At 40.8% G+C, this 15,455-nt stretch overlaps 2 protein-coding genes across 3 annotated transcripts in view; one reads left to right on the forward strand and one right to left on the reverse strand.

Moving 5' to 3' along the window:
- Positions 1-1,750: 1,750 nt before the first annotated feature.
- Positions 1,751-15,455, forward strand: part of LOC307015838 (E3 SUMO-protein ligase ZBED1-like) — a 36,464-nt gene continuing 22,759 nt past the window's right edge. Inside the window, exons 1-2 of one of the 2 annotated variants that reach the window (XM_079644739.1) lie at positions 1,751-1,815; positions 2,265-2,386. The gene's annotated coding sequence lies outside the window, so the exon portion shown is untranslated. The remainder of the gene's footprint in view (positions 1,816-2,264; positions 2,387-15,455) is intronic. The other variant, XM_079644740.1, reaches the window with a different exon arrangement.
- Positions 7,804-15,154, reverse strand: LOC307015834 (uncharacterized protein). Its single transcript, XM_079644734.1, has 21 exons — positions 15,062-15,154; positions 14,920-14,978; positions 14,759-14,845; positions 14,556-14,677; positions 14,321-14,464; positions 14,111-14,188; positions 13,861-14,028; positions 13,466-13,568; positions 13,019-13,239; positions 12,480-12,636; positions 12,183-12,394; positions 11,978-12,092; positions 11,688-11,902; positions 11,469-11,583; positions 11,223-11,392; positions 11,044-11,138; positions 10,322-10,452; positions 8,553-8,742; positions 8,263-8,404; positions 8,053-8,148; positions 7,804-7,916 (listed from the first exon to the last, which is right to left on the reverse strand). The coding sequence occupies exons 1-20, from the start codon at positions 15,082-15,084 to the stop codon at positions 8,056-8,058; spliced, it is 2,640 nt and encodes an 879-aa protein (XP_079500860.1). The 5' UTR covers positions 15,085-15,154; the 3' UTR covers positions 7,804-7,916; positions 8,053-8,055.

Below are 15,455 nucleotides of genomic sequence, written 5' to 3' on the forward strand. Positions count from 1 at the left end.
TTTTCGTCCGTAGAATAACAGTTAGTTGGAATGCTGTTAACAGCATTCCCACTAAATAATAATAAGTTTCATTTATAAAGTACTTCATATTTGATTTCAAATCCCGAAGTGCTACAAGCAGTGAGCATGAACAGTATAAATACACATTACACAGCACGGTATAATTAATAAAAAGCAATAAAAAACAAACAATAGAAATACAAATAAAATCAAATAAAAGGGTGGTAAAAAGGTCTAGGCAAAGGCTCTACTCAAAAGATGGGGTTTGAGGCCTTTTTTAAAAGCCTCCACGGTCTGTGGTGCTCTCATGTGGTCGGGGAGAGCATTCCACAGACTGAGAGCAGCCGAGCAGAAGGCCCGGTCTCCCATATGTGGCGGTGTGGTGCTTGTATAAAATGTTCGGTTTGCTGACAACGCCACCTGGGGGAGTTTCGCCCCCAGGAAATTACTAAAAACTAAAGTTATCCAATTTAAAAAGGCAATCAGGTTCGTTTGAACACCACGGGCAGAGACATTGTAAAGGATATCACCACAATGGTTATTTTATTTATACATTTCTAATAATAAACAATATTACATTACATTACATTTGGCTGACGCTTTTATCCAAAGCGACTTACAATTACAGGGACATTCTCCCTGGCGGGATTTGAATTCACAACCTTCCGATCTTCATAAAAATGTAAAGTCACATTTTGACTGATGTTTAGACAGGATATCATTTTTACATAAAAACTCCTTTACTTGTTCACTCACTAGGCGTTCGAGTACCTTCGCCAGAACTGACAACTTAGAGATTGGCCTATAGTTATTTAAAATAGTTGCCTCCCCTCCTTTTAGTAAAGGCAAGACACAAGCTAACTTCCATACTTTTGGAAATGCATTTGTGCTGAGAGAGAGGTTAAAAAGAGTAGTGAGAGGAAGAGCAATAAAATCTGCAGCTATCTTTAAAAAGAAAGGTTCTACGTTGTCCGGGCCAGCCGGTTTCTTAGGATCTAACTTGGTTAATGCTTCATGAACAACATCAACAGTAAAAGGAGTAAAACTGAAAGAATTTCCCAGACCACATTGTTCAGAGTCACGGATTGGAGTGTTCACAGAAGCAGAGTTAGAAACAGAATCAAACAGAGAGCCACAGGACACAAAATGCTTATTAAAGCAATTTAACATGGTGGCCCTGTCAGATATAGTGTCAGATGCTGTGGTAAGGCAAGGAGGTAGCCCATTACGGATCTCACTGGCAGTGGTGGAGCTGGGGGGTGGCTGGGAGTGGCCATGGCCACCCCCAGCTGAATCCTGGCCACCCTATTGGCCACCCCAAACACCCTCACCACGGGGGCCCAAACAATTTTAGAACATTAAGAAAAAAATGTTTAAGTAACCTTTCATCATTCATCAATAATTAACATTAATATAACTTTATATTGATAATGCACTCACTAAACTTACAATTCATTTAACTTATTTTCTTCCAAAAGTTAATTATCCAAAGCCTCTGTACACCCCCCTCTATTTACATGTAATGGTTTGGTGCCGCCTCCGCCTCCTAACGGCACTTTCTAGCAGAGAGTGAGAGCTTGTGAGCAGGGATGCTAGTACTTACGTGTGTGCCATTGCGACAGACAAGACTAGTCTATTCTGAGAGATAGATGTATCCTACTGTATGGGCTGATTGTGCGTTAATCTGTTGGTAATGCCTTGGGGTTCCAGTGGGACGGATAACTGCGCTCTTCCTCACTCGATTCAGACGAGCGAAGGCGGGAGCTGCGTGATTGTATGTCTTCACTTCTCTCACTCACTATTTCCCTTTTTAAGGTAATTACAGTATACAAAGCACTATACATCTATCAACCCATGTTATATATGTCATCTGTATTACATCACCGTGGTTCGTTGTGAGAGGAAAGTGTTTATTTTGCACTTTGTTGTATTGTCTGAAGTTTCTTGCTAACTTGCTAACTTTGTGGTCATTGAAGCTAGCTGCTGTATACCTTGTGGTGCCGCTGAATCTGACCGTTTGTCATGTTATTAGCAGCTAAGCTAGGCACTGTTGCATTCACATGTCCATACATATGTTTTTTTACCACTGTTAAAGAGCTAAAGATAAAGGAGAATTTAGTCATAATTATTGGTCCTGAAATTTGAGTGTATTCATTGTAAATGTGCAAGCTTCATTTTAAAGATGGCTCGATTCAGACGAGTGAAGGCAGGAGCAGTGTGATTGTATGTCTTCACTTCTCTCACTCTCTATTTCCCTTTTTAAGGGTACAACACCATGTCTCAATGACTCACAAAGTCAGGCTTTCAAAAAGAAAAGAAAGGAGAGAAAGAAAAGAGAGAGGGACTAAAGGAAGACAGTATGTCACCCAGTATTTCAAGAGAAAAGGTGAGTGTGGTCCATGAGTGGTGGAAATTAGTCTGTTAGCTAAGCGTAGTCCATTTTAAATAATATTTTTTATGTTTTGTTTTTTACGAAGCTGACATTAAGTAATGTTAATATCTATATAGAAAATGCAGAGGTTTTTAATTTCACTTTGAAGGAGGTGAGCAACATTGTGTTGAATTACATGCCACAATAACATATCTGAAGGGAGACTGGAATACAATATATATATATATATCAAAACAAAAAGCTAACATCTCATTTCAATTATACATTTCAAACACAGTATTTTCCCACATATTTAAGTTATATTTATTTGGATTGATGCATTCGTTTTGAGAATGTTCCATTCAAAAATGTTATTATTAAAAAGGCATTTACACCAGAAAAGATGACTATTGAGATCTATTGTCAGGAATGTTAGTCTTATATGTATGCTCCAGAGGGCAGGACCTATAAACACATTTACTACCCAATAGCATTGTGAGGCTGAACAAAAGGACCTTTTGACTATGTAAATGTAGTCTTTTAAAAAAACAAAAACATTTACTGACTTTTTTGGATAGCTTAAAGTAATGTTGTAAGATTACAACCGGGGTCCTTCAGGGTTAAGGGCTATAGTTTATTGTTATTTACTTTAATATGTTTATTCTTAACCAATAATTGAATTTAAAAACTCTTATTTAAATGATGTGTGTGTGTCTCTGTATTCCTGATGATACACTGAGAGAATGAGCTCATAGGGCTGCTGATCACCATAAGCTAAACAGTCTGTATATTGCACTACATTTGTATAATGTAAGCTTCGTTGATACTTTACCTTCGGGAATACGAAAAAAATAGTTAGATATACTGAATATGATTTGATCTATTCCACCACTTAATCCCAAATAATGTAGAGCTGTTGTTGTAGGTGCCTTAAATAATCCCTTGTTTGTATTTTTATGTTCATATAATAGTGATTGCAATGCCACCCCAAAAATGATCACTGGTTCCATCCTGGCCACCCCACTGAAAATATCCTGGCTCCGCCACTGCTCACTGGTGGATATCGATTTTATGGCTCTTTTCATTCGCAAATACTCCCACAGATGAGTATTTATAGGGAACATTAGTTAGAATGAGATCAATTAGGGAGGATTTATTAGGTGGCTTAATGTTAGGGCGAGTAGGACTGTCAACAATCTGAGTAACATTTAAGGAGATAAAAAGGTTTTAAAAACTGATACTGCAGTTAACCAGTCCCAGTTAAAATCTCCAAGTAGCACTATTTCTTTGTAGTCTAGCAGTGATAAAAGACTTGCTAGCAAAGACAAGGAGTCCTTGACAGCTGAGGGGGGTCTGTAACAGCCCACCACCATGAGCTGTTGCCCCTTTGCCACTTCTATATTTAAGGCTAAAAATTCGAATTGCTTACTGATAGATTTGGAAACTAATGTGGATACACTTAACTTATTATTAACATAAATGGCAACGCCACCACGTTTAGTAGGCCGGTCGGTACGATACACATTATAACCATTTAAGGCAATGTCAGAGGCCAAAATAGATTTATTTAGCCGTGTTTCTGATAAAACCATGACTTCAGCGTCAGTCGAGCTTGCCCAAATGCGGATAAAATCTAGTTTACCTAACAGACTGCGCACATTCAAATGGATGAAACCCAACCCAGACCTAGCTTTAAAATCAGCAGGAGTAGCGATCTGACTACTACTAGAGGGCGGACCAGGGTTAGGTTGTACATTTCCTGACAGTAATAGCAACAAAAAAACAGGCATCTTTTCCTCTTAATCGACACACATACATTGTCATCTACTTTAGAAACACCGGAAAAGTCTGTGAGAGTGTGATTTGAGCTTAAGAAGCAGTCCTAAAGAACCATCATCGCAGGAAAACAAAAAAGACAAACATATTTTGTCGAGCAGATTGTCTGTGACAAGGCAACCGGTAATTGTTTGTGCAACACATCCGAACCTTTGCAGGGGATGCCCACTGCGGTTGGCAGAACCGACCTGAATCCAGTAGACTTCTCAGAATGACTTGAGATCTTCTCATAGTCCAAAACAGTTAACAGGCACAGCAGAATCCCGATATGGGACATTTTCCCAGACCAGCACACAGTATCCGCGATATTCCTGGAGCAAATCAGCACAGCAGCAAAGGAGCAAAGGACAGGCGAAAGCAGCAGCGTGGAAGCGCTCCGGTTCCTCCGTGGTATCCCCGGGGTGAAAGCAGGCCTCTGCAACAGCAGAACCAGGACAGGTGGAAAGCAGGCCCCAGCCGTGGTAAAATCCTCCTCCGCCATAAATTACGTTTTTGTTTACTTTTTAGAAGTCTCAAATATCCACTCTAAATCCATATCAATAGCAATGTATCACAAAAATAGCTCTCTTCCTTATTAGTGTGTAACGTTAACTATATTATGCTAGCTTGAACTCCAAAATGGATATCCTCATTTCACCACCTCCATCCACTACAATCACACGCCCCAATGTTATATTTAACTCCCTCCACCCCGCATAAAAGCACGTTAAGAAGCCCTTTCTCTCTAATTCCACAACGTTGGACGGAATAAATATTAAGAGAACGGATTAATAGGCTGTTCATGGTTAACGTGTGTTGCTAACTTTATCCGGTCCTAGCCTAATCTGTTTAGTTGTCCGGTTGAAAATTCAATCTCGAGGATTCTGGCTTCCAAGCCAATATTTCAAGGATGCTACGTCATCGAGTGGACTGTTCCAATCTCCAGCATACTTGGAATTCCAGCGAGGCCGCGTCCTTGGTTTGGGGGAAATTTCGAGGCTGCACATGGGTAGACTTCGCGTCCTTAAAATCCCCACAATGCTTTGCGCACGGACCAATTTCAAAAACCCTTGCGGAGAATTGCTGAACCGACGCAGCATACATTTAAATGTAAGTATGTAGTGGCGTAGAACATGTGTTGGTAAATATGTTACTTTGTTACATTTGTTTGTTATCACCAAAAATGTGTTCCGTGAAAGTACTGTAAAGGAAGTTCATAATTAGATAGACATTGTGAAGTATTTATTTTCGGTACAGTTTATGTTGAAACCGTTAGAAAGAGTGGCACACTTGTTAGCCTGTTCCATTCTTCTTCGTTTTCCGAAGCCATGGCTTGGAAGCATACTTGCTTCGTTTCTGAGGGAAGTGACTTGGAAGTACGCGACTACCAAGCCAGCATCCTCGTGATTGAGAAACACCCTGAGTGTGTGGCACGAGCCATTTTGTGTGCGTGCGCGAGCGAGAGAGAGCTCACGCACCGGTGGGTATCTACCGGAGATCGTTGTGGTTAGCATCTGGTGCTAGCTAGCCAAGCTAACGGATAAAAGGAGCTTTTTCAACAACAAGGTGGAGGGAGAACTCTCTCCTGTCAGACTGAGTCTCCGATAACCTCAGCTCAGGTGAAGTAAAGGACTCTGTGTTTAGTTAACTTTAGTCTAGTTATCTCAGTGGGTCTCAAACGGTTTGTTTTAAAAGGGGAGTGATTTGTAAAATATCTATAAAGAAATAGAAAATCTGTTTCATATGTATGTTGAGAGATGTATCCATAGATCTCTTAATTTTGCTCTCAAAGTGCACCAGATTGATGCCTTTAACTTCAATATTTAAAAAAAAATCTTCCCGGACCCCACTAGAGGAGGTGAGGACCCTCCTAGAGGAGGTGGAGTCCACTCGCCACTTGTAAAAATAGCGCTTTACCCCTGCCTACAACTATATGCCGTGAGCTGATTACGGAGCCTTCATTGTAACAGTCGTGGGTACACTGTGTGGGGAGTGTTGCAGTAGAAAATTCAACTGTAGCGCTGGTGCATTAATGGGAAACCCTTAATGTTCGAGCACCCTCTATGAAACGTCAAGCTACCCCACAGCACCCCCTAGAGAAAATCTCTGGCGCCGCCACTGCTCTTGAGATGTGTTATAATAAATAACGCGGTGATGAATGGCTAAACTTGAACTGCTGAGATTATTCACCTTTCTGCTGCAGGAGACAAAAGGTACAAGTCTAAATCTGCTAACACTGCCCTCAAAAAAACTAGTTACTTTATTAGTTACTAAATTATAAAACTAGTAACAAGTTACTTTACTTAAAAAATAACACAGCAAGACAATACTTTGTCCTGCGCACAGTTTACATTTGACCGTAATACTTTTTGCGTCCTTTATCCCCACAAGTTGAAAATAGTGGTTATATCTCCAAGTTGTAAACGCGCTGCTGCTCTCGCTGATACTTGCATCTGCCAGAGTGTGTGTGTGTGTGAGTGTGTGTGTGAGCATTAGCAAGTTTTCATGTGTGTATTTTCCCCATAAGGCAAGACCCGCCCAGTTCTGTCTCTGATTGGCTTACATTGAAATGTTACCCCGCGTTAACCAATCACTCCTCTCTGGTTACTTCCACTTTTCCATGGTGATGTGCGAGGACATCACTGTATTCACCTGGAAGTTACATCCGCAGGGAGATTCGGTTCAGTTCCATCACATAATGTAACGCACCCATTTAAATCACAATAACTATAACGGCGCTACTTAATGGGAATAGGTAACTAGTAATGCTATTAGTTACCGCAAAAAGTAGTTGCGTTACTTTGTAACGCGTTAGTCCCAACACTGGTTGTAGACAATAGAAGCACAAATGTTACAGTGATGTCACTGTTTCTGAAGTAAAGGAGTCCGAGTGTGTGTGGGGGGGTGTACAAGAAACCCCCTCTAAAAAGGAAACGTTGTGATTGTTACCTTTGCACACCAGAACACAGGGAACATCAAGAAAAGCATAATGGGGCATCAGATTTGGATAATCACCGTTTAAATTAAGCTCCTCGATGCACTTGCAAGTATGAGTGAAGGTCAAGAGGCCAGTGAAAAAGATGAAAATTTTAATTTAAACCTACCACAAGTCAAATATTAGGATACATATTTGAAATAATTTGTCAATGTTTAACAGCATGACAAATAATTGAATATGCATATTTTAATCAGTGCTCATCTGCTGTCCTTTTACCTGTTCAATATTAACAGGTTTCAATTTAGCGTCTTTCAGTATCAAAATACAAATGAAGTTATATATATATTTTTAATGCTCACTCCAGGCAGTCTCCAACAAATGCATAAAGTAGGCATTTTTTGAGTTTCAACAAGAATATGAATTTAAAATAGGCGCACAGTTTTGGAAAGGCATTGTTCAAGCCTCATGAGACTAAAGTTCAAGGTGCAATGTTATGATGAAGCAGTATGTCTGTATTGTATGCCTATTGCATGAAACAGTACACACAGGCAGTTGCTGTACAGTACATACTACATTTAAATATGTGATTTGGAATGGAGAATCATTTGGACCTCCCCATAACCATAGAAAACACATTCGATGGAAAAAACCTCCAATATTCACAAGAAAATACTACAAGTGTGAATTATTTTTTATATATTGTATTAGGACTTTACTTAGGGGCTCATTATAATGATGGGTCCTGAAGTCACGCTTTTGAAACCAGGGCCATCTGAAACTGCAATTTTTGATCTGTGGGAGAAAAAAAAAAAAAAATATCTCAGCCACTTTATTCAAAAGCCATTGTCCCATTTTATAATTTGAGCCAACACGTGTAAACCTTATTGTACATTAATGGATAATGAAATCAGCATGTATGAGAGCATACCCTTCATCGTGTTGTCCTGGTCTGAACACTGCACATTACAAGCTGCATCCACTGGATTTCTAGATCACTGATGACCACCTCACAGTGGACAAAGACCTACAAGATATTAATAGATTTAAGGGTTTGTTATAGACAGCGTACTTTCTTTTTCCAAACTCTGAAGCATCTAAAAATAAAAACAAGACTATTTATTCTTATGACGGATAGTACCTGGCGGTTCAAGTTATCCATGTCTTCGGCGAAGGCAAACATCGGGACCTCAAACCGCTTGAAGTTTGAAGGATAATGAACTCTGCCCTTCGGCAAAACAGAGTGGAAGATCACTGGGTGCGGGTCCCTTGAGTTTGCACAACTGAGGGAGAGAAAAAAAAGTTATTTTATTTGGGTAAAGATGTCCAAAAGTCTGCTAAATGAGCACCCTACTGTATGATTTTAAACCATCCCTTTTGTTGAGTTTGACAAACAGTTCATTGGGACAAGAAAAAATATATACAAGTTACCCGTTAACAATGAGGTCCCATCGAGGGAGGGACATCTTGTCCTCCTCCAGCGTTGCCCAGCAGTATGCCAGCTCAAGAGATACTTTAGGGTTGTTAGATCCCATCAGTTCCACCTCGAAATACAGCGGCTGTTGTAGGTAATGTGTGATGGGATTGTCCCCAACGCGCTGAAACACACTGTAGGTGTCGTCTGAAGTGACGCAGAACATGTTGACACAAATTATTAAGGATTCAGACAGGAATAGAAACGGCCTGTACACAGAACATTAAGGTGCATAATGCAAAAGAGTTTAACTTGGATGTAAATAGTCAACATCCCAGGTGCCAACTCAGTTCATTGGTTTAAAGATTAACTTTATGAAAAAAACCTTCCAATTACTTAAAGCAACTAGATTCATATAATAAGTTTCCTTTATAACAAAGTATACAAATAAACAGTACACAACACGGTAGAATGAATAAAAAGCAGTAAAAAAATAAATAAAAGGGTATAATAAATAAGATAAAAGGTCTAGGAAAAGGTTCTATTGAACAGATGGTTTTTGAGGCCTTTTTTTAAAAGCCTCCACGGTCTGTGGTGCTCCCATGTGCTCGGGGAGCATTCCACAGTCTGGGAGTAGCCGAGCAGAAAGCCCGGTCTCCCATAGTACGGAGCTTGGTCCTCGGGGGTTTGAGGAGGTTGGTATTGCTGGAGCGAGAGGTCCGCAAGGCAATATGAGGGGTGAGGAACTCCTTGAGGCAGGGGAGGGGGCAGTTCCATGGATACACTGGTGAGTGAGGAGGGAGACCTTGTATTAAATCCTCAGTTCTACAGGGAGCCAGTGTAGTGTTTTAAGGATGGGGTGATATGATTGTATTTGCGCACCCTCATCAGGATCTTAGCAGCGCTGTTTTGAATGTACTGGAGCTTCTGGATGCTTTTGTTAGGGATCCCAATGAGGAGTGCATTGCAATAGTCCAGCCTGGAGGAGACAAAGGCGTGGGCTAGCTTTTCGTCGTCAGACAGAGTGAGTGTGTTGAGAGTGAGTTTGGAGATATTCCTGAGGTGATAGGAGTTCTTGCACAGCTGTTTAATATGGGCCTCAAGGTCAGATGGGCGTCCATTTTATAGATAGAATTGGGAGGGATGGAAACCCTCTTTTAATGGTCACACATGTAGAGCACAGTGAAATGTGGTCTCTGCATTTAACCCATCCTAGTACCAGGAGTCTAGTACTAGGAGCAGTGGGCAGCTATTGTACAGCGCCCGGGGACCAATGGGAGCGAGGGGGGGAGGGAAGGGTGGTGTCTGGTGCCTTGCTCAAGGACACCAAGGCAGGGCAGGAGGTGAACTGGGACCTCTCCAAGTAGCAGTCCACACTCCATATCTTAGGTCTGTTTTCCAGACTCCTTCGTGTGTGGTGGTCTCGCGATGCTCTCCGTGTTTCCATGCAGCGGTCTTGCGATGTTTGACGCGCTTTGACCCCGTCGTGACCGGGCTCTGATGACGCGTCAGATGTGCGACACGACGGAGTGGATGGAATTTCTGTATCTCCGTGCTGGGAATATACAGTTTGAACTGTCTCCAAGTTACCCAAAATCCTGCATTTTGATAGAAAGTGTTAGCCTCTTAAGCTTTTTCAACATGTTGATATGATGGAAAGAACTCTTATTTTTAGCTTTGGGAGAGTTTCCAAATACTTAAAAAAAAAAAAAGAAAAAAAAAACTAATCCTTAGCAAGCATGCGAGAAAAAAACAAACCACACAAGGCATGAAGAACTTTCTTTACCCAAAGCAACTCTCATTTCAACCTGCATCTCGCCTCGTGCATCGTCAGCGTACGGTTCACTCCTGTGAGGTCGGGTGTTGAAGCCAATAGCCTGGTTAGTGTTGATGTCATAGTAACAGAACACCTTAAGCCTGAAAGAAGAAAACTCTTAAGTGGGAACACTTAGAACGTTCAATTGTTACCCATTGGCACCGTTAACATCTGGGATTGCACCATAGAAGGATTTATGGCGTACCAGTTGACTTCTGATAAGGAAAATATAATTTAAGAGTCTTTAAAGTTTTGTCACACGGTTAGCCTACAAAGTCTCTGTATTTGTTTTAAAGTTGTCGTCAGACTGTTAGTTTACGTAATGGTGAACATGAATGTTTACGGCTACAAATAACTGATTTTTGAAATGTATTTTTTTAAAGTTTTCCCGTCGAGTTACAAATTAGGTTTTTGTAACTGAAAATAGGCCGCCTTTAACCGTTTTGCTCCAAAAACATGCAACTGTGAATAATGTCCAAGCTGAGAATTTTTCTTTTCTGACCAAAAGTCTAAAACCCAATGACCTGAAGTGTATCATGTTAAGACAAACAGAAAGCATTAAAAAGCTGACATTTAGAAAACCGCAAGCACTTTGTTAATTAATCTTCCATGTCATTTTTCAAGCAACAGCTTTGATAATAAATTAATCATCCAACCTTCAGCTTGGTGATTCTAAGTCTCGAGATACTCACTCAAACTCCGGCTCCTTCGACTGTGAGAGCTTTCTCAATTCAAGTTCATCTGTGATGGAGATTTCATTCTCATACAGCATCATATTGGGCAAAAACTAAGAAAAGAAAAAAATTGAATCAAGTCGTTTCTCAGTTTGAATCCTATCGCAATCAGCAAGCTGTTCAGCAGCATGCTTTACCTTCCTGGTTGTCCCACAGGAGTTTGCAGTGAAGACAAAATAAGCGTACTGGTCGTTGCTGTATGTGGGGCCACAGGCGGGGTTTCTGAGGGTGAGCCGTCGGGGGTTCAGACTGGGAACAGACTCCAGGGTTATAGCCAGAGCCGTGATGGTCCCATTAGGGAAACACTCTGAAAAAGACGATCAGACATTTGTATGCATTGGAGATTTAAGCCTACATAAGAACACGTATTCTCTTTAACAAACCAATCAGCTTTGTGACGAAGTTGCAAGCCAAGGAGAAGTCTTGGATAGTTTTGTTGGTCTTCAGATATCTCAGAGTCACATCCAGTCTGCTCTTGATGGATGACGACTCAACAGCCTGAGAAGTTTTCAGAAACAATACATTATGATTTAAAGAGGACTATGATCTTGACAAATGTTGCCAAATCCCTGCACATTTAAAACTTTGGTTAAGATTCATACCTCGACCGTAGCATCAGCTGCAGAAAATGGTACAATCAAACTGAAATGTGTGTAGTTGCCCATCACGCCGTACTGCTGAGCCAGGCTCCCGGTCAGCATTCGTTTTCCAATTATGGTCTGAAAGTTGAATCCTTTGGTCCCGTATTTCACGAGGACATAGAAATTCTTATCATCACAGCGTCCTGAGACAGAGGGAGGAGCTGCAGAGGGAGGAGCTGCAAAGAGAGGAAAGTACTTTGCAACAACTGTGCACGTTTTGTTATGAATTCCTCTTATCCATGGGTACAGACCTATGTCTTCCAGTTTAGCTCTCAGATAAGCAGTGGCAGTAAATGGAGCATGCTTTGGCAGGACCAGGAAGCCAAAGGTCAGATGAAGGGTGTACATTGTAACCCCCATTTCTTTCTGTTGGGAGAAACAGATAGTTATTAGCCGACAAAAAAAGAAATAAAGAAAAAAATGCATTTCATTTCCCACGTTGAGTGTAAGGCTCACCCTTTGTCCTACGACACGGTCCGTGAAGGGCACTTCAACAGTATAGACCTTGGAGCAGCCGTTAGGGGACATTTTGTCAAAGACTTTAAAGCCTCTGGCAAAGCAGTCGGCCAAGGACAAAACCTCAGAGGGGGACCTGATGTTCTTTAGCATTACTTCAGAGCCCACCGGCCCAATCAACACCTTAAACATCATCTCCTTGGGAACAGTGGCTGTGGGTCAAAAATGAAGAAATTAAGGCAGGTTGCAATTTATGTAAAAAAAAAGTAGCATGAGTACCAAGATAATATGACTCACCGTCAATGACTTGTGGAGGTTGAAGCTGCAGGGGGGTCTCGACGGGGAGGAAGACTTTGTATCTTGTGTCCTCATTAGCGTCGTCTTCAGTCCAGAGCAACTCGAGCATCAGCTCAATCATATAAGAAGTGAAGTACTGACCATCCTGGGCATGACTCTGCATAAACAAACATCCTGAGTAAGGTCTTTCCTGAATAACATTATCAGCTACAGATTAAAAGAGAAAGGGAAATTTGTCTGGCAATGAAGCTCTAGATGTTGCAACAGTCAAACATACTCACACGATCCGTTTACATTTGTTTTGCACATACCAAAAGGATTTCAGTAGTTTTATTTTCCATGAAACAACAAAGTGTGATTGCTTGTTACACTGTGTCTCTAAAGTCTAAAATGACTTTAATATACAATTTAACTACGCTGATTTCTTCAGTGTTGTGAGAAATTCTTTAAATCCAAGAAATATAAACATCTACATTTAGCCCTTTTGTTGTATTTTAGATGTTTTTTTTGCATAGCTGCACTAAATTGTTTTATCTAACCTTGATTTGGCAACCAGCAGTCCCAATAGGAATTTCAACAATGACATAAAGGTCATCGAGAGTCAGGGAATAGCTTCTGGCCGACATCTCTGTAGCTTCGAGCTTCCTCCCATCGACGCCCATGTTCACCTCCAACAGTCTGAAGTGTTTCGAGTAAATCAGAGGGTCAATGCGCCTCGGCAGGAACCAGCGGATTGAGGTTTCAGTAAAGGAAACCCCACCTGTACACCAAAAAATCAAATAAATACAGCACTTCTTCCTGGATACAAATTCTGGTTTGTTAAATATTTTTGGCTCCATTTTTAGAAAAGTTTGATATTTTAAAAATGCTGGAATCCAAAATAATACTGGCAGATGTCTTTTTTAAATTCCTGACAGTAAAAAGTGCCCCAAATTCCCAGTGAAAAACACTACAAGACATGACATCAGTGAGTCTCTTTAAATTACCCTGAGCTTGAGGACAAGCGGCTCCTGCATAAAGTTGAGACGTCAGCTTAGTCTTCTCAAATATAATTGAGGTGCTGAGCACAGTCATCGGCACACCTGCTACCTGTGGGGGGAGATTACACAACATGTGGATGTAAATGCATACTGTGGTAACATAATAATTTCACTCCTAAAAATCTGGGGGGATATGAATAAGAACTCACTGATTTAAGAGTGCCAAGTGGATTCCAGACAAAGTAATCCATTTGAAAGGCAGTCTGGTTACATTATTTTATCTATGGCTGTAAATGTAAGCAAGTACCTAATGGGCTGCTTTAGTGATTTAACAAGTCTGCCTGAGGGGACGATATCAAGTGAGAGTTGTTTGAATCTCAGACAAACTGCAATCCACTTACATCCTTGGTGTATGTTTCACGTGAAGGATTTGGGCTTCGCAGCACCAGCCTGGTAGGAGTGCTTGAGATCCCATAACCATTTCTCTGGGCTTCGTCCACCTGCATGACCCTCTCCTCAGGAGTGAAGAACACCACTGTGGTGATTCTGAAGCCTGCGTCCATGGGTTGCTGTGAGGCAAATATCAAGACATTACATACAAGATGTTTCTAGAATAAGAAAGGAAAAAACAGCAAAATGAGCCAATCTTACCTCAGCAGCTTTTCGGGGATGCGAGTCGGGGTATGCAGGCAGGTTATAATCATTTGGAGCTGCTTTTTTCACAGACACCTAGAAATGAGGCCACTCCATAAGTGATAATCAATCTCTGCAGTGACATGAAATGTACCGGCCTTGACACTCATATGAGGTATCAAGCCACTAATCATATAGACTGGAACATGGCATGCTGCGTTCACTTGCCTCCATGTAGTTGGGTTTACAGATAATTTCCCGGGAGGCCCATGAAGAGTAGTAGCAAGTTTCTTCCACCAGGTAAAACTTGTCTTCAATCACATTGTCAGACTGTAGCCGCAGACCTAGTTTTGTTGTGAATGCTTTATCATCCTAAAAACACATGGAAACAACTCTCAATTAATTGCCACGTCAAAAGAAACATTTGGTGCTGCGTCAAAAACTAGCATTCAGTCGTTTTTACCACATTTTGAGCAAAACAGTTTTGGACGGAGGCATAGATCACAGCGTTTCCCAGGTGGTATTTCTTGATGGTGAAGCCACACTGAGAAGATAAACTTGGTGTGAGGATGATTGAAGAGTTATCTGAGGAAACAAACAAGAAAAGTTTGAATAAAAAATTAGATTAAGTTAAGAAAAAGCAATATACTTGAAATGTCAGCTTACTTATGACAGCGGACACTTCAAGAGAACTTCCTCCAAGTCGACTGACATCCACACGCAGCAAGTTTCCAAGGCATTGAGAGTTGATTTCTGGGATTAAACATTTATATTAGATAGCAGCGCACAAGTGTGTTGAAAAATATCACAAAATGGTAAAAACATACTTATTGTGGGCTTATTTTGTGCCTCAATGTTAACAACTGCAACAAGGAGAATGAACCACCTGAAAAAGATTGAATACCTTTTAAATGTAAAGAAAAATAAACCTTAATTTAAAATATATACATAAGAAACAAAACTACAAACCCCAATCCAGCTAAACAACCCATGGCAAGTTGTGGCAGACTGGTGAAGGTCCCTGGTTTTTGCACTTTTTAAATGAAGTTGTTGAGGATGAGGGAGGGTCCTGCTCAGCAGATATAACCACACACAGGTGGATCACATTAATGCCTGATGAGGTGATTGAGCAGGCCTGTGTGTGTATAGAAATATCGTTCATTAAAAAAGAAGCTGAAGCAATAATACTGAAGCATGGCCAAAGCAGTCGGATGAAGTTAAAAATGACTGAGAACAGCTAAATCTGTTAATCAGCTACCTAGTTTAGAGATTAGTAAGTATTTGGCATGAACATTTTGGCCCAGGGCTGCCAACATTTGAGTTCAGTTTGGAATGAGATTTGTGTTTTTGGTGAACCGAAAAA

Source organism: Notothenia rossii (assembly GCF_949606895.1).
Source record: "Notothenia rossii genome assembly, chromosome: 8".
Classification (NCBI taxonomy): Eukaryota; Metazoa; Chordata; class Actinopteri; order Perciformes; family Nototheniidae; genus Notothenia; species Notothenia rossii.